Below are 23,974 nucleotides of genomic sequence, written 5' to 3'. Positions count from 1 at the left end.
GTTGTTTGTTCTTTTTCATTTTCTTTTCCACATCTGAAGGGGGAATAGCAGATATTTCTGCTATCATGATGTATATTAATCACTGAAAAATGAAATTGCCCTAATTAATGTTAGAGTAACAGTGTTTGCCTGAACAAAATAAAATGACTTATAAACATTAAGAAGTTGGATCAACAAAAATGGACAAACCTCAAAGAGAAAGGAGTTATTAATATATAGCAATTATTTCTCTACATTTAAACCCAAATGCTAATAACAGAAACATAGTCACATATCTTTTTTCAAACTTAATTTAAAAACTATATATATATTTGAGGGGCGCCTGAGTGGCTCAGTTGCTAAGCGTCTGCCTTCGGCTCAGGGCATGATCCCGGCGTTCTCGGATCGAGCCCCACGTCAGGCTCTTCCGCTGGGAGCCTGCTTCTTCCTCTCCCACTCCCCCTGCTTGTGTTCCCTCTCTCGCTGGCTGTCTCTCTCTCTGTTAAATAAATAAATAAAATCTTAAAAAAAAAAACAAACTATATATATTTGAAAGACCTCAGAGGACTTCATAATTCTCAGGAAGTTTTCTTTGTTTCAATGTATAATTAATATGTTACACAGCCAATGACTGCCTTTCTTTTTATTGCATCCTGAAAACCTCAGCAGTGCATCCGTATATGTAGTGGATCTTCATTATTTGCAGGTTCCGTGATTGCAGCCACGCCTACTTGCTAAATACATTTCTGACCTCAAAATCGGTACTCAAGGTCCATTTGCAGTCATTCATGGATCTGCTGACTGGTGAAGAGTTCGAGTTGCTCAATGAGCATGTTCCCAGTTGAGATCATACAAGGCAACGCTCTGCCTTCTTATTTCAGCTCTCATACCAATAAATATCCTTTTCACAACATATTTAATGCCATATTTTTCTCATTTTTGTGTTTTTGTTGGTGATTTTGCTATTTAAAATGACCCCCAAGTGTAGTACTAAAGTACTGTCTAGTATTCCTAATTGCGAGAAGTCTGGGATTGGCCTTACAGAGGAAAAAAAAAAAAAAAATATATATATATATATATATATATATATATTTAAAGATTTTATTTATTTTTATTTTTATTTGAGAGAGAGAGAGAGAGAGAGCGCAGCAGAGGGAGTGGGAGAAGCAGGCTCCCCACTGAGCAGGGAGCCCAATGCAGGGCTCAATCTCAGGACTCTGGGATCATGATCTGAACCGAAGACAGATAGGTGCTCAACCAACTGAGCCACCCAGGCGCCCCCCAAGAAAACATATTTTAGATGAACTTCATTCAGGCATGAGTTATAATGCTGTTGGCTGTGAGTTCAATGTTAACAAATATATAATAATATATTGATACATTGATAATGAATATATAATAATATATAATGAATATATACATATATATATAATAAGGGGTCTTTGAACAGGAACCCACATAAAATGAGGTTGCAAATTCATTGGTTGATAAAAATGTGATCAGAAGCTCAAGAGAACTTAACCCTCTATTTCTCCTAGGAGCAAAGGTTCTATTTGCCAATTCAGTTTTTTCAGCATTGTCCCTCTGAAATGCCTAAGAATAAACAACAGTGTAAAATAAGACAATCGTTGAGGAATCAGTGAATAGGATGGTTTATACCTCTTTCTATTTACCTGCAAACCAATAAGTTAGCTATTTCAAGGTCTAAGTATATAAGATACTAATTCTATTTTTCAGTCCAGCTTTGTGGATCCAGTGGAAAATGGTTTTAGTTATCCATCTCTTTATAATGATACAAATTATGATTATTATTATGTGATTATAAGTTTCATGAGGGCAGGGATTTTCTCTCTTTGTTCATGTAAGAATACTCAGTGATTAGAAAAGTGCTTTGGCTTACAAAATGTACCTACGTGCTCAATAGAAATGCTCACCTGTGTCAGTTAATTATTTGCATATGTATTTTATTCATACATTCAGTAAGTATTTAGGGAATGTTTACGATGTGGCAGACACTATTCTAGGCCCTAGAGTTAAAATAATGAATAAAGAATATAAGGTCTTTACCTTCAGTAACTTACAGCTGAAAGCAGTGGTTTCAGACTTTCTTGCACATTGGAATCACCTACAATTTTTTTTAAACTCTGATACCTGACTCCACCCTACATTCTAATTTAATTTGTATATGATGCGGCTTGGGCCTTGAGGTCTTTAAAACTTTTCCAGATGATTCTAATGTGCAGCAGAATTTCTGAATCACTGGCCTAATGTATAAGTTAAACATTAAACAGTTACAAATTACTTATTTGAGAGTGATAATAGCCTGTTACTTTAATTTTGAAACACAACACATTGCCAAAAGCCATGAGCTTACCTATTAATATCATTTTAATTTTGTCCTGTATTTTTATGCCCAAAGGAACACTTTGTTATGGTATTTTCAAAAACCCAATTACTTTTTTCATAAAGAAATTTATCTAAAAGGAGGTGAAATAAATTTAATATTTCAGTTGAGTCAGGCACATGCCTACCTTTATTAAATGGAGAGGCAAATATTATTTAGTTTTATCTAAATAAAATATCCCATTAATATGTTGTCCTTCCTATGTGTATAAAGAAGCTTTAAGGAGGAATGTTGAGCATTTCTTTACTCTATGCTGTGTGTATGGTCTGTTACTACATTTTTTGAATGAAAAAAACAATAATTCATGTATGTATTTATGCAGGTAGGGGTGGATGGATGGATGGATGGATGGATGGATGGATGGATGAATATCCGGATGGATAGATTTGGCTCCCAAGTGCTAGAGTTACGGTCACAATACATTTGTTCAAAATGTCCAAATCTAACGGCACTCGGCATGGTAGAACTGCTACTATTTTTATTCAACATTATACCTCTTCAGAACATACTTGAAATAGGTACTGGCCCAAACTGATAACTTCCTTCCCTTCATTTTGCATAATGCAGCAACTTTGGTATCAGAGTGCCACCACAATCTTGAATATTCTAACTTTGCTGAGTTTGCAGTGGCAACAGCTGTAATGCCCATTGTAAAAAGGCAATGCAGAAGTTAAGTGACTGTCGAATCCTAACGTCCCTTATATCCAGACTTCTTTTTATTTTCCTTACCAGTATAATCTATATTCCAGTTAATAATTTAGTACTAATCAGCTCCTTATCTTCTGAAAAGGAGAGTCTGTTTTGAATCACAAGGCAACTGACCTTGAAGGTAGGTTTAATGTATGCAGATTTCTCCTACCACCTCTCCGCTGTTCCTCAGAATGTTTTCTTGGTCACATTTAAGTCTGGGCTGTGCAGTCCCCCTGGGTCCATCCTCACAGTAACTGATTTCATGCTAATACAGTCTCCACTCTTCTTTAGTTTTGGGTTTTACATTTACTTACATAACTGCTTTAAAATAATAATCTGATATTTTAATGAGAAAAGGGGAAATACATAAATCGTTGAGGTAAATCATGAATATTATAAAGAATAGTAACATTTTTTAAATTAATTCAGCTATTTTGTAAGGTGCTGTGTATCTCTGTGCCGTGTGCTTAGATTTTATTATAAAATGTCATTTTTTAGTAGTGATGGGAGTTATTTGCGTTGGTCAGATAAATGATGAATCTAAAATAAGGATTTACGGTTGTTTCCTTGGGCTGTAGTCACGAATTAAAAAGCAGCATCAATTGAACAGTGAGCTGTGGATAATTATTTTACAGAGAATTATAAAAATATGTAAACAAAATCTATAGAAGTGCAGTTTAAATTTTAAAATTCTTCATCAATTTTAGGATAGAAGTATGTTTCAAAAATATTAATAATGGACATTTTTAATGTCAGCATGATTTTGATTAAGCAAGTTATGTGGTTCTGCTGATCGTTGTGTGATCGCCAGCTAGATCTAAGAAGACAGAAAAAAAAAGACAAGGAAAAGTGTTTTGATTTATATAAAAATGCTATATAATCTGGACTTTAAGAAAGGATTTATGAAGCTCTTTGAAAATAGAATCCCATCATTACAGCCAGTTCCAGACTTCTTTCTTTGCATGTCGGTAATAGCAACTTGCTTTGAAGATTAAAATGTCTATTTTTGTTTGTTTTAATTTTTCAGTATGCTTGTTTTCCCTCCTTAAAGTAGAAGAGAAAAAATTTCTATTTCAAAAGAGGAATGATGGTTAGGTCAAGACAGTGGCAGCAAGGAAAAAAATGATTTTTCTTAATGAAGTGATTCTTGAAAAGTGAAAGGTGGCTTTGCTTTAGATTAATATGTCATTTTACTGGGAAGATTCTCCCCTTAATGGTTTCCTTACATTGAAAACCACACTGAGCTGATGCAGATAGTTCTTCTTCATCTAACTTTAGGGATCACATTTGTGTAATCTTCATACTTGAAAAGGTGGAATATGGAAATAAGAGAAACCACGAATGTCCTTTTGGGATTGATATAGTATTTTTGGTAATGAAAAGTAACCTCAAAGAAATCAGATTACAGAACAAAGTTTATTAACTCTAACTTTAAAATGAAATGTTTTAATATTGATGATATTAATGTTCCAGATTATTTTCATGGAAATTATTTTATGTAATTTAAACTAGAAAACAGGCTAATAAAAATCAAGATCATTTTCATGAAAATTCTTTTATGAAAATAACCTTGATTTTTATTAGCCTGTTTTCTAGTTTAAAACATGCTATAAGGGAATGATTAAATCAAATATGAAATATAGAACAATTTAGCAGAGTTAATAGTCTTACAGATAAGATAGAAATGTTTTTGCTATTATCTTGGATAGTCAATGGTGAATTGAGTTGTTGTCTTCTTTAAACACCATGTAGTTTTCATCTTGTTATGTTGCTCTAAAGAAATTTAAATATCATATTTCACATGTCGGTTTAGAAAACCATTGCTCTGGGGCGCCTGGGTGGCCCAGTTGTTGGACATCTGCCTTTGGCTCAGGGTGTGATCCTGGAGTCCTGGGATCGAGTCCTGCATCAAGTCCCGCATCCGGCTCCCCTGCTGGGAGCCTGCTTCTTCCTCTCCCACTCCCCCTGCTTGTGTTCCCTCTCTCGCTGGCTGTCTCTCTCTCTCTGTCAAATAAATAAATAAAATCTTAAAAAAAAAAAAAGAAAGAAAACCATTGCTCTGAGAGAAACATTTTTCAAGAATATTAGTTGTGTTTTTTTAAATTGACCTTTTACTTACAACTAATAGTGTTTTTCTCTCGGGGGTATTTGCCCTGAACCGGGGCTAAGAAGGTACATCTTTGCCTACAAACCATGGTATCACCCTAAAGAACAGCAATATTTTGCTCAGCTTACAGAACATATGCTACAAAGGACCTTGTTAAGAGAGATTTTCAGTAGGTCATAGTTTATCATATATACTTACATTTTTGGACCTAGATTAAGTTAATATATTTCTACTTTAAAAAAGGTATGCTACTTGCTATAAATTACTGTCTTAGGAATTAGCATGAATTTTTGATGTTTTTCCCAATTAAACCTTTAGAAGTAAGCTTAAAAGTATTCATAAATTTATGCTGGATGTTGGGTTTAGTGAGTCACATTTATTTAAGGATAATTGTTTCTATATCACCAGGTGTAAAATTAATATAGTTCTTTTAATAACTACTTAAGCTTTTAATCTAATGTAACCTTAATTAATTTTACCCATAAGAACTACTTGGTAAAGCAATAATGAAAGGCTCCCTGTGTGGTGTCCATCTGTCTTTTTCCTGAAAAAAGCTGAATTTTATTTTGAAAATTTGCAAACAAGTACCATAAGTGTTTCACGTATCTAAGGTTTATACAATTAAATTATATAACTTTATTTTGTTCATTTATGCCATGGACATGTTTCCAAAAATCACATTTACTAAATTATGATAATTCCACAATCACTATTGCATGGAAAACACAAAAAATTCCTAAGAATGTGATACTTGCTTAGATTATGATGCATAATTAAAAATCTAAGAGTAACCATGACTAAAATTATTTCTCTGTGATATTTTCTTCTTTTTCTTCTTTTTTCTTTTCTTTCCCATCCATCCTGTTGTGCTAGCCTAATTAATTTTAGAAGTAGAGAAAAGGGATTGGTCATAAGGAAATAATTAATTAACAAGTTATCTCATGTTAAAATCAATACAAGAAAGACTCTAATCTCTCTTTAGCCAACTCCCTGGGTTAGCTCAGATTTTCAAGTTCCTTTTATGGAACATACTTACCAGTTTTCAGGGTAGGCTAGCTTCCTTAAGTAGTAGGCACCTTTTTTTTTGTTTAATGGCATTAATTGTTTTATTTTACATTTTTTTTCTGATTACTGATAAGGTTGATCATTTTCCCCATGGTGTAGTTTAGATTTTCTTCACGGATCTGATTAATTTTATTTAGTTAAATGTAAGAACATTTAACATGAAACCTACTCTTTTAATAAATTTTTAAGTGTACAATACAATATTCTTGACAGTTACAGTGTTGTACAGCAGATTATTTATAGTTTATTCATCTTGCTTAACTGAAATTTTATACTTTTTGATTAGTAACTCCCCATTTCTCCCTCCTCCTGGCCCCTGGCAACCACCATTCCTCTCTCTGAATCTATGAGTTTGATGATAGATTTCTCATATTGGTGTAATCGTGTAATATCTTTTTCTGTGACTCCCTTATTTTATTTAGCATAATATTTTTAAGGTTTATCCATGATGTAGTATGTATCAATAGTTTATTCCTTTTTAAGGGTGAATAGTATTTCATTGTCTGGCACACTTTCTTTATCCGTCCATTTATGGACATTTATACTGTTTCCATCTTGGTTATTGTGAACAATGTTGCAATGTCCCCTGACCATCTGACCAACTATATATAGTTATCAAAGGTCAATTGTATTTATTATGTAGCATGGTTATGTCATTTGCTCTTGTTATTTCATCACGATTTAGTTAAACATTGCATTAAATTTACTGAAACCTGAGTGTTAAAAGAGATTTTTTCCCCCAATAAAAACCTAGGGGAATACTTTGGAAGTGGGTAAAAGCAAGTTGATTAAAATATGTAAAATATTTTGAAAAAGTATAAAATTCTAATAGGCTTCTACATTTAGATTTTACTGATAGCTTTGACTTTTTTCCTCCATTAAAAAACAAACAACTAGACATCAAAGGCAGTGTATGAGATTTATACAAGCAAACAATTTAATAAAGAATCACAAGCAGTGGGTACTTACTCGAACAAAGTCTTGGTTGTGCAACAGAACAGCAGCAATTTACACATTTAAGTCGAATACACTATTAAGAATGGATACACCATTTTCACAATTCTGTTTTAATTATTTTATTCTCTGAACCAGTTCAGTAAATTACCAATCCTAGCACTTAAGAAGACTTCTACTGTACTTTGTAATTTCTTCGAGAACATAAAACCTAAAGAGAGTTTTCCCTTCACTGGACTGAGACTGACTGGATGCTGTGGGTGTTTCCACATCTGAACATCATTACGAAGACAAACTGCCCACTTGAGGAGATACGCCGGCTATTTGGATCTGCTGTATCTTCTGGAAATTCTCAAGTTTTACTCTATAAATTGAAAAAACTAATTTACAATAATATGGATGGGAAACAGGTTTCATCTTGAAAGCCAGCTCTGATTAATTGCTATAACAGCTTGAGGATCTGTGCTGAGATGAACTGTAGCCCCTTCCCCCTTCAAGGAAAATGCCCTGATCCAATGATGCCACGGGGGGCATGGGATGGAGTAGTACAGTAAACTATGACAGCACTGTTCTCCTGAGCTATATCCACGTTCCTCTTAGTGTTTTGAGTCCTATAAATGAATGACTCTCTACCTTTTTCTTTTCTTCTTTTCCTTCTGTTGGGACACTCTTATGGGTGCTCTTCCTCAGCCTTGTTTAGTTACCATGTAGACGAGAAAGATGGTGAGCTATGCCCAATTCACTCCTTTGGTTCACACAGGAAACATGTCTGTTTACTTCACCACAAGTGGGAAGTAATTCATGCAAATGAAAACTACGGGATTCTCTTGCCTGTCCGCTTCTCCAAAAGCTGAATAAGTACATTTAGCCTTCACTAAAGAGAATCAGTCCCTAAAATGTTTCCCTCAGATATGATCCTCGTAATTAGGAGAGCTACAGAATTTGAAGGCAGGTGAACTATTCTAGTGATCGCTGTTCAATTTAGTGAATCTGGTTGCTAAAATGACTCCACTATTTTCTTCACAAATTCTTCACATGGTTTTGAGTTTAAGAGGCCAGACTTCCCAGATGAAAAATACAATAATTTCTAAGATACAATATTCACAAGTTTACGGTATTAAGATACTGAATAAGAAATATTATTTCGCCATAGTCTTTAACTAATGTAGGACATGAGATTCTGACTTTATAATGTAAATGTGACTGGAATTCTTTCTTGGAAGATAAAATCAATAAACATATTCTCAGAAGTAAAATATAATCTTTGAATACTATCTTCTAAATGTTCCCCAAATTCTAAATGTTCCTTGTCACGTTGTGTGTGTAAAAGGTGTGCTGTGTTACGTGGGTGCTCAGTATTAGAAGGTTGATGAGGAGGCTGGGTAGATCCACACATGTTAGGGATAATTTCATTTCTGTTCAGTACCTAGAATGTACTAGCATCAGAAGTCACAAGAAATGAAAGCTTGCTCCTGTAGCACTTTTTATAGAATGTCTACAATGTACTAGCAGCTATAGTGGTTCTGTCCTCGGGATGTTTACAAACATTCAAGGGACACAGATTCGTAAGTAGATTGTTAAGGAGACTACATTAAGCCATATTAGGGTTATGTCTACTGGAATACATCATAAATCCCTGTCATTTCAAATTACAAATATTTTATCCCAACATAAACAAAGTTAGCTTTATTGTACAGTAAGAAAAATTGAAATCGTTAAGTGCTTATGTTAAGTGTCACCTTACAGTCTCGACATCAAATTTATAACAGTAAAATCCCGTCTTTTGGAACATGTGGTATGTGATTTCAGCCCCTTACATGGGATTAATCATGTCACAAATACTTGAAACCCAAGAGATTCTTTTTTCTATTTTTAACTACTTAATGACATCATTTATTGTCTACTGGGAATCAATTTAGGAAATCATGTTCGTCCACTAAGCACTTCAGATAAGGTGATTCCATGAAGCATTCCAAGATTATCACAAGGAATTGCTTTCGTATGCCATAAAAGAGAAAGAAATGAGCAGAATATGGCCTGTGGAGGAGTTTACAGTTTTACAGCTCCTCCCACAGAAGTCACTGTTAACAGTAACAGTTAACTTTGGATTATCACTCACAGATTGAAAGCCCAGCAGCCATCACACACGCTGGCCTGTGGTGGCACTTGTATGTGTGTTTCTAAATCAATGATGAGGGTATCGGAACCGATACTGGACATGGAGATGGCAAATTACAGTGAAGTTTTGGACCCAACTTACACAACCTTGGAGTTTGAAACTATGCAGATTCTGTATAATTCAAATGGTGAGTTCTCATCTGCTTGGAGACATAAAGGAAAGCAAGTATCATGGGAGGGGTAGAACTGAGCTTCCCAGGTGGTAACTGTGTCTTCTGGCTGAAGAACTCAGGGCTTGCTTTTTGAGACCACGTATCTGAGCTTTTGAATTTCCTCACAAAATTTAATAATCTAATGGCTCATTTATGGTGAGACTTTCTAAAAGTCTAGTTATCCATAATAAAGTAACCTCAGAATTCTGTCATGGGCCAGTCAAGGTAAAAAGAACAGTTTCAGCAGTTACTTTATTTACTGTAACTCGGAGTTGTAAGTAATATTGGCAGACCGGCTGTGAAGTACGTTTTCTATGTGGTATTTAAAAGGACATACAGAACGCTGGAGGCTTTAACTGGTGCCTCCTCCTGTCATTTCAGTCCTCGATGGCTGCTGATGAGAAACTGCATTTAAAATTGCTGTAAGTTTTTGCACTGAACACAATATGAAAGGAAAGAAAGGCTCATATTATAACCGTACTACTTGACAAGCTAATGTTTAGCCTCACAAAGCTCTTGGTATTTATCTACTGTAACTTTTTAACTTTAAATAAGGCATGAATTGTTTAGAGTTCATGTCTTTCTATAATACAGTTTATGTTGACTTTGTATTTAGGTTTTTTCCAAGTAAAAATCGTGTCCAAGATTACTTACAATTGTTAGAACACCTCAAATCTAGTAATTATGTATACTTTGAAAAACATGTGTGTGCGTGTGTGCGTGCGTGTGTGTGTGTGTGTGTGTGTGTGTGTGTGTAGTTCAGGACTGAGAATGTATCTTGTACTCAGGATGGTAATGTTCTTCTATGCTCCTCAGTTTTACAACTGCTGTTCTCATTATATTTATAATAAACGATAGCTTATTAGTGGGAAGATTTTTTTTAATCCCCAGAAGATGAATTCTGAAATTTTAGCACAAAAAGAATTGAAAAAATCCAGTAGTGCAAATCTTAGGAAGTCAGTATTTTTATTCCTTAGATTTGATTAGAAATATTTAAGAGTATATTTGTCTCCAGAAAATCATGATTTTTTAAAAGACTGTATATTACTAAATAAGGACAGATTTAGCATAAATATTTAACACAACTGGCTTTTGTGTTGTCTAACTTGTTTTGTGATAATGTTGTTAACAATATGTACGTATGGCATTAAACTGGAAGCAAGCGTTGAATTTTTTTGCTCTTTCCATAAATCTAGAATACAATCCATCCTAACCCTTCTAACTGTCATATTTCTAATATCTATTTTGTTTACGTTACCAAAAAGAAAAATTCCTAACTTCAGACTGTATAGCATCACGTGATTAACCCTTAAACATATTCTTGTTAAGGTTTTTCTTAACCTGACGAAATTATATATGGTAATGTCTGTCTATTCAGAAGTGTTAGTAAGTAGAATATGTGTGTTTTCATGGAATATAATTGGTACATGACAGCCTTTAATTTTATCTTTTGTTATATTCAAGATATGATGAATTGTTATTGTGTTTATATTATCGTGCAATTTTATGATGATTTTTAATATATTACCTTATATATTCAATGTCTTTTGAGTCCGTACAGACTTTTTAAAAGATGTAATCAATAATATTAATTCCTTTAAGGAGTATTTAAATATATTTATGTGGAGTTTTTTAAACCTCTTCCTTCAAAAGAGGAATCTATGGATTAGATGCGTACTTTATTTCAGGCACAGTTCTGAGAGCTGGAAGACAGGGGTGCGTACAACAGATCTAAGTTCTCTAACATCATGAAGTTTATATTCTGTAGGGAAAGGGGGTGGTAAATGAACAGACTAGTACATAATACAATTTTTTAAAATGAAGTAATTATTTAAAAAATAATCAGGGTTCTAGATTCTGCTTGAAGGGCAGATGAGGGGTGACTTTTAGATGTGTGTTCAGAGAATTTTTCACAGCAAGTGAGAGATTGGAGCAGAAATCAGATAGCCAGCTCAAAGACATCATTGAGGAAGAACTTTCCTTGGAGGCAGAAGGAATAGCAAGTGTAAAGATTCTGAGAGGGGAGCAGACTCCAAGGGGGTTAAAATGGCAACATTGTTGAACAATGAACAGGGTGGAAAGTCATACCAAGTAATGGGGTCAGAGAGGTGGGGGGGGGAGGCTTTATCACACAAGGCTTTCAGCAAGCCTAAGATGCGAAGGCTTTATTCTGTTTTTGAGGGTTAGGGACAGAAGGCTAATATGATGTGAATTTCTTATTCCAAGAGCACTTTGGGGTAATAAACAGTAGGGGAGCAAGGGTGGAAACAGAAAAATGAGATAAGAGGCTATTGCAGTAATCTAGGGGAAAGATTATAGTTGATTGGATAAGGGTGGCTATGGTAAAAGGGTGAAAAGTTGTGGATTCGATATGTATTTCAAATATGGACTTACTGTTAGATTGGATATGAACAATGAAGACCACCAGGTTATTGATCCTAGGTACTGGATGGTACCATTGACTGACTGACATAAGGAAGACTGAAGGAAGAATGAGTTTGAGGATTTGCAATTCCTATTAAACTTTAAAGCGAAGTTGTTAAATAGGTATTTGGGCATTTCAGACTGATACCCATGGAAGATGTCAGGGCTAGAGATAAAATCTGGGGATTTTCTCACATACACATGATATTTAACATCATGGGACCAGATGAGCTTTCCTTGGGAAAGAGTGTATTTTGGGGGGACTGAGACCTATGGTGTCCTGAAGTTTAATCTTCAGAAATATGAGAGGGAAGGCTGGAATGGAGACTTGCAGAAGTGGCCAGTGGTTAAAAGGGGAGCACTGGTGTGCTCCGAGAGGTCAAGGAAGGGACTGTTTTGAGCCTGTGAATAAATAGTAGGGTAATACAAATAAGAAATACTTAGTATTAACTTGAAGGCTACTCTGCTTTTTCTTTAACAGATAGCTCTGCTCCAGAGACAACAAGTATGAATACCGCAGACAATGGTGTCAACTGTCTATGTGCCATATGTGGGGACAGAGCGACGGGAAAACATTACGGAGCTTCAAGCTGTGATGGGTGCAAGGGCTTCTTCAGACGCAGCATACGCAAGAGTCACGTTTATTCCTGCAGGTACTTGAGCTGCTCCTTTTGAGAAAGTTATCCTTAGAGGCACTTCAAAATGGTGTGCAAGAAGTAAGGGAATAAAATCAGAGCTTTTAGGGCACCTGGGTGGCTTGGTCAGTTAAGCATCCGATTCTTAATTTTGGCTCAGGTCATGATCTCGGGGTCCTGAGATCGCGGCCTGAGTCGGGCTCCCCCCTCAGCGTGGAGTCTGCTTGTCCCTCTCCCTGTGCTCCTCCCCTCACTTGCTCTCTTCCTCTCTCTCGCTCTCTCTCTCTCAAATAAATAAATAAAATCTTGAGAAAAAAACGCAGACCTTTCATAATTCTGTGACTCCACAAACAAAATCCGTAAGCTGTGTTAAAAGTAAGGATATGTGGGTGTGTGTGCAAGAGGCATTCCCACAGGTGGTTCTTTTTTATGAAACATTTTAGACTTATAAAATATATTTAAAAAATCCACATACTTATTACCCAACCTAGACCAATATAGTCGAAGCCTCTAGCGAACACGCCTCCTCTGTCACTTTCTGTTTCTCTCCTCTCTCCCAGAGGTAACCACTGTCTGAAATTTGGTGTTTGTTTTTTCTTTATGTTCCTTTGTTGATTTACCACATGGTCACGTACCAATGGACATATTTAAATCTATATTTAAATGGTTTCACAATCTGTGTATTTTTCTGTGGATTGATTTTCTTTTCAACATCTCTACCTCCTGAGTCTTTTACACAAAACTGTAAAAGTGTGGATGATTTTGGTAGCTTGTCAAAGTCAGTGATTGAAATTAAATTTTCAGTCTTAAAATTTTAGATGTATTTCTCATGCCACAATTTTGCCATTGAATTTAATGTTTTGTCTAAAATGTATTTAATGATATTGTATATGTCACATGTTTGTAGTAGGCTTTCAAAAAAATACCTAGTCAACATCATAGTACAAGTTAGGGTTAGATATTCCACCTTGAGTGTTCAGAAGACAGTTCTGAAAGGCAGATTACACCTATGTGAAATATGGACTATTAAAAAAATGACTGATGCCAACAGAAAAATATCAATGCTTGCTGTGTTGATGAAAAGCATGTATAGAATTGCTGTGTTATTTTAAGAACAAGCTGGATGTTTGGGAAGACGTTCTCTCCCTCACAATATGATGCTATTTGATTTCTAGGGATCTGGAAAAAGTTAATATATAACTCTACAAATATCTAACGAGTGTTCTCTAGTAATTTTTCCAGGAGGGCTTAAAGTTGGTTAAAAAAAATGTCAATCATCTACTTTAAAACCTTCTTGATAAACAAACAAGAAAATATATTTAGATGGGTCTTGCTTTTATGTACATCAAAGCTGGAGATATAAACAATAAACCAGATAGATTTCCCTCATTAAGAGCATTTTCTCTATGATTACATTACATATTCAGTGCTTTTACAAAATTAACAGCGAAAATAAACACAAAATAGCGTGTAAACAATATGCTTTGAGTCACGTGTTCTGTTAAAGATGAAATACATACATGAAAAATGGTGTGATCCAAACAACTATATCCAACGGAGTTTTAAGAATCAGAAAATATCAGCACAGTGGGCTTCCAAGATTTCCTCCCTTCCTGTATGGGAAAAGTGAGAAAGGAGTGTTCCCATAGCAACTTTTGGAATTTAAAAAATATTCCCACCACATGTACAGTTTAACCCCTTAAACCTCGCCGTCATGAATATTGCTGCCAACTTAGCCTTCTTTACATATTTTGGTATTAAGCAAATGCTATGATTTTCCATTTGGAAAATAGTTATTATAATGATGAGGGTGTAGGAACGTAAAGGTTTTTTAAGCTCAGATTTTGCTGGTCTCAAATTTATCCATTTCCTCAGATGTACAAATTTCATTTCTACTCTAGCTATTCCATCACACGGAAGTTGGACTTCCCCTGCCAAAGACTTTAAATTGCTGTTTCGATACTTCCCACATCATGTTTTCTTTATTATGGCTATTTGTGAAGTCGTATGTGTACTCGTCGTGTCCCTGAATGGAGGAGACAGGTCCTATTCCTCTGTTTAATCCCTACACCAGGATCTTGTACACAGAAGATGCTTAATACGGTCATTCAATTTTTGCATTAATGTTAATTGGGTGTGTTTTCCTTTTGTACTTATTGGTAATCGGATTCCCTATCCTGAAGTCTCCTAAGCCATGAATTCACAAGTGAACAATTCTTTTTTCCTCATCCTAAAAATAACTGTCTTCCAGCTCATTTCTTTTATAGTAGACTTTATAGTCAGTCAGTTCGAAGTGGCTACCCATGATTTTTAGAAGAAATATCTTCTTTTATAGATCACCAGATGGGTTCTTTTATTCCCATCATTAATTATCAGCCACAAATAATCAGTGATAGACCAATACATGTGGATGTGGGTAATTTTATGATACAATGTTAAAGAAATGGTATTATTTTATTATATGATTGATATTTACCCCAAAGCCTTGGAAGTACATTCACACAACTTTTTACTGCAAGTCCTTCCGACTTGACAACCGTACATTAATTTGGGAATGTTAAATAAAATCCCCACGTTCCATCAGGAGTGAATGGTGGACCTGGAAATCAACCTCACATCTAATTCCAGAGACTGTACTCTTTTTTTTTTTTAAGTGTACAATTCAGGTTTTGAGTATGTTCACAGAGTTGTGCAACCATCACTACAACCAACTTAGAACATTTTCGTCACCCTCTAAAGAGACCTCCTACTCTTAAGCTGTCACTCCTCATTCCCCCTAACTCCCTCCCCTCCCGTGACAGGCAATGACTAATGCACTTTCTGTTTCTATAGATTTGCCTCTTCAGGACATCTGATATAAATTAAATTACAGACACACCTCACTTTATTGTGCTTCGCAGATGTTGTATTTTTTTTTTTTTTTTTTTACAAATTGAAGGTTTGTGGCAACCCTGCATTGAGCGAGAGTCTGTTGGCACCATTTTCCCAACAGTATTTGCTCATTTTGTGTCTGTGAGTCACATTTGGGTAATTCTTGCAATAATTCAAACTTTTTCATTACTATTATATTTGTTGTGGTGATCTGTGATCAGTGATTACCGCTCACTGAAAGTTCAGATAATGGTTGGCAGTTTTTAGCAATAAAGTATTTTTAATTAAGGTATTACATTGCTATTTTAGACAATGCTGTTGCACACTTTACAGATTACGGTATAGTGTAAACATAACTTTAATATACACTAGGAAACCAAGAAATTTCATTTGACTCACTTAATTATGATACTAGCGTTATTAGGGTGGTCTGAAACCAAAACAGCAGTATCTCTCAGGTATGCCTGTATACGATATGTGGCCTTTGTGTCTGACTTGTTTCATTTAGAATGATGTTTTCAAGGTTCATCCACGTTGTAGCATGTCTCAGTTCTCCATTCCCGTTTATTGCCAAACAATAATATGCATTGTGTAAGTGTACCATGTTATATTTCTCTGTTCGTCAGCTGACAGGCATTTGGGTTGTCCCTACGTCTTGGCTGTTATGAATAATGGTGGTTTGGACATTTGTGTACACATTTCTGTGTGAACATATGTTTTCCTTTCTTTTGTGTATATACTTAGGATTGGAATTGCTGGGTCATATGGTAACTCTAATGTCCAACTTCTCTTTAAAAACTGCCAAACTTTCTTCCCAAGCAGCTGCATCATTTTATATTACAAAAGCAATGTATGAGGTTCCAATTTTTCCACATCCTCATTGACACTTGTTATTGGCTGTTTTTTTTTTTTCTTTTTTTTTCTGATTATAGCCATTTTAGGGGCTGGGAGGTAGTGCGTAGTCATGCAGAGACCATACTCTAGATGCTGTTTTCACCCACCTCTGGACATGTGGTTTGGCAGTTAGAGTAAATTTCAACTTCATGTGAGGCACATTTAAAATTAATAGAAGAATATTTAAAAAGAGAAAAGTATGAAAGTGCAGGGAAATGAAGTTCTGATATATTCTCCATTATGTTGAACTCATTTAACCATAAGCAATTAGAATTCACATGCCAAAGATTTTTAAACTAGGTTTGGCTTTCATAACTCCGGATAGAAGTGATAATCTATGCTATGTATACTGGTGTAAAGTCAGATATCATTCAGTTTTATTTTATTATAAAGAATGCATGAGAAGTAAGGCTTGTATTTCCACGTACATGCTGACCATTAGACGGGAAAAGCTGCAAGTAATTGTTCTTACACATTCTTCCTGTTGGGCAAATTTGACCATATTTATGCAAGGTCTTTTTATCTGTTTATTTGTGCATGTTTTTTTTTGTTTTGTTTTCTGTTTTTGAGAAACAGTTTTCTGCAAACTAATGTATGTTTCTTTGATATTATAGGTTCAGTCGGCAATGTGTTGTTGACAAGGACAAAAGGAATCAATGTAGATATTGTCGATTAAGAAAGTGTTTTAGAGCAGGAATGAAAAAAGAAGGTAATAATATATAGTATAATAATAATAATTATTGATGGATATTGTTATATACATACATCCTCATTTAATCACAATAACCATTTCACATGAATTCTGATTTTCCTCGATGAAGAATTTGTTAATTCCCTGAGTTTAAGAATTTACCCAAGGACACTGACACCCAGTCTTTGATGATTGTCTGATTCCAGACGCTATTACCTCTACTACTCTATTATACCTGGAAACAAAATTATTATCTAAATAATATCAGGATACCTGATATCCTGTTCAAAAGACAAATGGCAAAATCTGTTAAAAGGTTGAAATTATAAATGCTATTTTTAAACGCATATTTATTGTCAATAATAATTGAATATCTTTGTTCATCTCATAAACATTGATTGAACATTAACTTTTTATTCATTGATTCATTTATTTAACAAGTGTTTATTGAGCACTTCTTTCTAAAAACTGTGCCAGATGCTAAGGCTTCAGTGGTGAACATAACAGAAAAGAAGAGCCCTTCCTCTCAGGGAGCTTATACTCCATTGAGGAATAGAGACAATGGACTAGATACTCTGTTTTAGTGTGCATTAATTTCATTTCAAACATAGTAAATAATCTGATTATATTATCCTACATTCTAACTTGGTTAATCTGGAAACAAATCTGTTGAACACATGTAAACATTTGTCAGGGGATAAGCCACTGCAGTATTTTATGCTTATCAGGTCATATGCTTGCGCCTATTATATACAAAGAATTTTTGAGAACTATTTCACAGACCATAAAAAAATTAAATCAAGATAATATACTACAGAAATGTAAAATATATCAAACTTATCTTGAACATAGCTAGTTTTTTCTTTGTCACAATATTTTAAAGAGACCAAAATTCCATTGGTTTCATTCCAATTGCTGGTCTCCAAAAGAAGGCAAAATAAAGTTTATAAAATTAAAGGAGAAGCACTTTGTCATTACAAACTGACTTATTTCTAATGGCATATTTAATAGTTTATGGGATTAATTACATACTTTGCAATCAATTTCATCTATTTCTATTTGAACCCCAGCACCACTCCTACAAAAGTGTAAGGAAGTCACAATCCTCTATTTCCTTTAAGTGTTCACAGGCTTTGAAAGAAAATTACTTTTAAAAATAGTTAAATTATGTCTCCTACCATTCATAGAATAATGCATTAGTTTTTTCTAAATAGATTAGGAAATAACTTTTGGGTTTCGAAGGAGATATATTTCTCTTATTTACAGTAATAACATAATATCAAGGCTAGTTGGATAGAAACCTATATAAACATGATTTTCTGTCAAAAATGATAGCAGTAAGAAGATTACAGATGATCACAATAACTTTTGGTGTGTTTCTAAGGATTGATCATGTAAATGAAATTCAGAAAAGCATAGTTTACATTTTAATTTTTTATCTCCACATAGCATTTCCATATGAGTCAGTTTAGGCTAAAAATCAATGATAGTTTCTGTGGGGAAAAAAAGAGTAAGCTACCAGTAAATATGATTTTAAGATAAAATATTAACGATTCATTCCCAGCTTAAACACTGCTCACTCTTAAAGGCAAAGGTCCAGTATTTTCTCTTCCAAACTAATGAGTTGATAGTTAATAGTAAGTTTGGGGTAGATAGTAGATTTTGGCATAGAAATCGGTGCATCTCTTTAATAAAAGAATAATTGCATAAAAAATTGTAATAGTTTTATGTCTTCTCTCTCCAACAGAACAGAGTAGAGCGCTGGTCTAAATAATTTAGGTGCTACAGGCCTTGTTCATTCTTTCTGGTTAACAGAAGATACATTTATCTCCTAAGTTTTAAAATCTAACGTTGAGGGGCACTTGGATGGCTCAGTCTGTTTAGGATCAGACTCTTGATTTTGGCTCATGGTCCTAGGATTGAGCCCCACGTCAGACCCCATGCTAAGCATGGACTCTGCTTGAGATTCTGTCTCTTTCTCCCTCTGTCCTTCCCACTTCTACACTCCTTCACTCCCTCTCTCAAAATAAAGAAATAAATCTTTAGAAAATAAGTAAATAAATAAATCTAACTTTGATATTTGACTTATATTATTCTTTATATGACAAATACACAAGGTAATACTCCCTCTCTAACTTTTCCTTGTATTTCACATGTAGTTTTCGGGAAGCCTGGGTGCATCAGTCAGTTAAGCGTCTGCCTTTGGCTCAGGTCATTATCTCAGGGTCCTGGGATGGAGCCCCACATCGGGCCCCTGCTCAGTGGGGAGCCTGCTTCTCCCTCTCCGTCTGCTTGCTGTTCCCCCTACTTGTGCTCTGTCTCTCTCTGTCAAATAAATAAATAAAATCTTTAAAAAATAAATAAATAAAATAAAATGTAGTTTTCAATAAGGAATTTAAGAACACACATTACTTTCCCTTTCCTTTCTGAAACAAGTAGATCTAGCTCTCTCCTAGAAGCTTTTTATATGATATTTAAGATGTCTTCACCTTTCCAAAATGCTGATGTTCAAACCTCAGTCTCCTCAGGAGACACCCCTTCCTGCAACTTTCGCTTTATTAATGTTTGTTAACTGTCCCGAGGACATTGTTTCATAAGAGATCGTGAGCTTGCAAGCTTAAAATCACCTTAACTAAATAAATGCACTTTCCATTTCTGCTGGTGTTTTAGAAAAAAAAATGGAAGTTTCAAAGTCTATGATTCATATCTTCTGATGGTGCATATACTCTTTGACTTGGTCAGTCTCACAGGCGATACTCTCCCTCTACTTATCTTTCAGTTTTATTAACTTTGAGGGAATGGAAGGCCATCGTATTACAGATACTGCATGGTCGAGCTGACTGACACAACACTTTCCGACACGCCTGCGATCGTGAAGTTTCAAAAGGCAGTCTTTTATGAGCTCTAATGACAGGCCTGGCCTTCTCCTTTATAAAAGTGGTGCAGAATGAAAAATATCCTCAGTCATCCCATACTTCCCCCTCTGCCCCTCAACCCCTTCTTACTTTTTATACTATTACTTTTAAACTTTACACTGCGGGGCGCCTGGGTGGCGCAGTCGTTAAGCATCTGCCTTCGGCTCAGGGCGTGATCCTGGCGTTATGGGATCAAGCCCCACATCAGGCTCCTCCGCTATGAGCCTGCTTCTTCCTCTCCCACTCCCCCTGCTTGTGTTCCCTCTCTCGCTGGCTGTTTCTCTCTCTGTCAAATAAATAAATAAAATCTTAAAAAAAAAAAACAAAACAAAACAACTCTACGCTGTATTTCCTGACACGTATTGAAGAGAACTGACCGGTGAATACTGTGCTTTTCTCCCCTAGCTGTGCAGAATGAACGCGACAGAATCAGCACCAGAAGAAGCACATTTGACGGCAGCAACATCCCCTCCATTAACACATTGGCACAAGCCGAAGTTCGGTCTCGCCAGGTACCTGCCCCCCTCCAGCAGCCAGTCCTGTGCAGCAGAATCAAATGTCTATTTAGGCGTAATTCGAAAATAATGGAATTCATTAAGTTGTGAACTCATTAAGTTCACTTAAATGGGCTCATTTCTAAAATAAATCACAGTTTTACTTTGAAAATATTAGGTGGACTATTAACTTTAATTTGGACTTTTCCTGGACAACTTCCTGTTTTTAAACAGAGAAATATGATATATGTCAGTCTAATGTTCTGAAATAAAAGTTTGTCCAAAGGCTGATTTAAAATACTGAGTGCACAGCACAGTCCTCTGGGGCAGTAGCTTGCTCTACTGATGAAATCTGTAAAGTCAGTTACTGTGACTCTTGGGGAGCGTGGCTGAGACCTATCATCAGAGCTTCCTTCCATGAAAATGGTTTCTGAACTCAAGAATTCACCTTGGCATCTGCTTTGGAAACAAGTATTTAAGGGGAAGATCCCAGAATCCAGAAACCAATGGAGAAGGAGTTTATTATTTTAAATTTCTAGAATGAGAATATCAGTTCCAAAGTTTAAAAAGTCTGTCATTAGTTATATACATAAAAATAAATCATTTAAGAATCAAATGAAAAAGGGCGCCTGGGTGGCTCAGTTGGTTGAACATCTGGCTCTTGATCTCAGCTCAGGTCTTGATCTCAGGGTTGTGAACTCATGGCCCATGTTGGGCTCCACACTGGGCGTGGAGCCTACTTTAAAAAAAGGGGGGGGGGGGGCTAAAATCCTTGCAATTTCCTGAGTGATAAGAGAGCTTTTTGTTAGTCATAAAATCTCCAACAGACCTCTCCAGAGTTTATGCTAATGAGGTGACTTAGGGCGGGTCCCACAAATGGCATCAGAATGTGGCTAGTCACCAGAAAAACCAAATTGTGATTCAAGGATTGGAAATTTCATCCCTACTCACTGGCTATCTGTGAGGGGAGGGGGCTGAAAACCAGGTTATAAAAACTCTTGACAGGCTCCTCCGCTATGAGCCTGCTTCTTCCTCTCCCACTCACCCTGCTTGTGTTCCCTTTCTCGCTGGCTGTCTCTATCTCTGTCAAATAAATAAATAAAATCTTAAAAAAAAAAAAATCTTGAACAACAGTTTAGTGAACACATTAATATTCTGGAAAAGTGATTTTCCCCAGAGAGGGCCCGGAAGCTCTGCACCACTCCACACCCCTGCCTACCTACCTTATTCTATGTATTTCTTCCATTTGGCTTTTCCTGAATTGCATTCTTTATAATAAACTGGTCAATGTTAAAAAAAAAAAAAAAGAAGCAGATGAGGAAACTTTTGAAGACAGTTTATTTTAGCATTGCCCCTAGAAAAGTTAGTGATATTTTTCTGTTATAAAAAATTATGAAATAACTATTTATCAGGTTCTATAATGAGTCAGTGCAACTGCTTTCATTTTTGATAGCACGAGGGTGATATGACGAGGCTAACATCACCATTATCATTAGTCCTTGAAGATTACTTGATGATCCTATCCAGCATTTACAGAATGGCTTTAAGGGAAGCTGTGAAGAAATAAACATACACGTAGAAAGACAGGTGCACACACACGCATGTTCAAAAATTGTTCATAAGAACTTTTAGAAAGCAGTTTTTAGCAGAAAAGCATTTTAAAACCACTTATATTTTATGTAGTTCAAAATTATATATAATTTGAAAATTTTTTCATTACAGGTTAAGCTTTTCAATGTTGCTGACTCAAAAGTTGGTTTCTTAGTTTTATTTTGATGGGCTTCCATTTCATGCAGCAACATCACTAGTTCTGGCTTCTCTTCTAAGTCTTTTCCCCCCAGTTTGGTAAAGTGTATCCACGGGAAGCATTTTCTTCATAAAAATAAAATCACAGAGCGTATTTCATGTGACTATGGTGTATCTTTTTGTGTAGTCATTTTGAATTAGGAAAATCCTGAAAGTTGAGCAACTTATTTTACAGTTTTGCCAGTAAAAACAAGGTACTGCTCCCAGAGCATGGAACTGTGCAGTGAATGTTTCCAGTTTAGCTTGTACTCCTATGTATGTTTTTTCTCAATTTTAAAGTGTTTTGTACATCTCAAGATACTGTGACAATGAGAGTGTCCACTTCAAAGCTGTTTACTTATTCCAGTCAGAGAAAGAGAGGAAAGACTGCTTGTGTGTTATTTTAAATGATAAATTAATGTGATCTTCTTCATGCTAGATCTCAGTCTCAAGCCCCGGTGCAAGCACTGACATAAATGTGAAGAAAATTGCAAGTATCAGTGATGTCTGTGAATCTATGAAACAACAGCTCTTAGTCTTGGTGGAATGGGCTAAATATATCCCCGCCTTCTGTGAGCTACCTCTGGACGACCAGGTAGAGTTAAAAGATTTTATGAATGCTTTTGGAAATGTGTTTTTGACTTGGCTATGTTTTTGTGTTTTTTAAATTATATTGATAATACATTGACCATATTTAACAAAGGTTCAGTTCACCTTGTTCTCTCAAGAGGCACAACTGTTCAACTTCTATTTTAGGGGTCCTGCCAACTTATTTATTGGGTGAAGTTGAGGAAGATACGGTTCTTCCCTCTTGGAGTTTAAAAAGCTTAAGTGAAGAAGAAAAACAGATAACAAGGAACTGCCATTGTGGGAAAAGTATTGGCAGAATAAATATCTGGGAGGCAAATGGTATACTATTGTGTCTTGGTGTTTATGGGAGGTGCCATATAAAATTCCACTGAAATACCAGACCACTCCGACACAGAAACTACATAGGCTGCTGGTGTCTTTGTAGGCACTTTATGCAATTAACATAAAATTTTGCCTTTCATGCCATCAGTTTTATTCTGGCATTTACTGTATAAAAATAATAGGTCTGGCAAAAATGTCTCTAGAATCATACTCTTGAAATCTACAGAGAAATAGAATCAGATACAGTAATCTTTTCCTATTACATACATACATCTTCATATTTTGTCAAATATACCTTAAGACATTTTAATTAATAGTTAAGAATTTTAATTTCCTAGTCTATAAAAATTAGGTTATTAGCTTCAGATTCATTTTGAATGCTTCCATCTAAGTAGTTAATAATATTTTGTAGATGCAAGTAATTTGAAAGTTTTTAATTCCCCACATTGAGTAAACCATGGTATGTATTATACCCAGTGTAAATTTTTACACTCTGACCGGTGCTCTTTACCACTAATACACAAAAACAAAGAAACAATCAGAGGGAAAGGTGCATGAATATTTAAAAATCCAAGAAGGGCAAAATATTTACACAACCAGGATGAAAAGTGATCATAGGAAGTCAGCAGTTATATTCCTAAGACAGCATTTCACATGGCGAACAACAACAAAAAAGTGCTATGAAATCTGAAATCATTCTTAAAATGTTCTGCAACTGCCTTCCTGGTCTGAGTCATGGTTATTGACATATCATAAAGATAGCTTGGCTCAGAAGGTTGTTTCAGAGTGAATAATGCTAAATTGCTAAAACATACGTGTCTCAC

At 35.3% G+C, this 23,974-nt stretch overlaps 1 protein-coding gene across 6 annotated transcripts in view; it reads left to right on the top strand.

Moving 5' to 3' along the window:
* Positions 1-23,974, top strand: part of HNF4G (hepatocyte nuclear factor 4 gamma) — a 123,404-nt gene that overhangs the window by 86,542 nt on the left and 12,888 nt on the right. For 4 of the 6 annotated variants that reach the window (XM_087864796.1, XM_045810129.2, XM_045810130.2 and 1 more), the window contains 4 exons: positions 12,435-12,606; positions 16,968-17,062; positions 20,365-20,471; positions 22,678-22,833. In XM_087864796.1, coding sequence (XP_087720922.1) covers positions 12,461-12,606; positions 16,968-17,062; positions 20,365-20,471; positions 22,678-22,833 — 504 coding nt within the window. In that variant the 5' untranslated portion in view covers positions 12,435-12,460. Of the gene's footprint in view, positions 1-9,320; positions 9,506-12,434; positions 12,607-16,967; positions 17,063-20,364; positions 20,472-22,677; positions 22,834-23,974 lie in introns of all 6 variants that reach the window. The other 2 variants (XM_045810128.2, XM_087864794.1) reach the window with 1 other exon arrangement.

Source organism: Ursus americanus, chromosome 9, assembly GCF_024610735.1.
Source record: "Ursus americanus isolate L20-20 chromosome 9, mUrsAme1.1.p, whole genome shotgun sequence".
Lineage (NCBI taxonomy): Eukaryota > Metazoa > Chordata > Mammalia > Carnivora > Ursidae > Ursus > Ursus americanus.
This window is presented reverse-complemented; position numbering and strand designations above follow the sequence as displayed.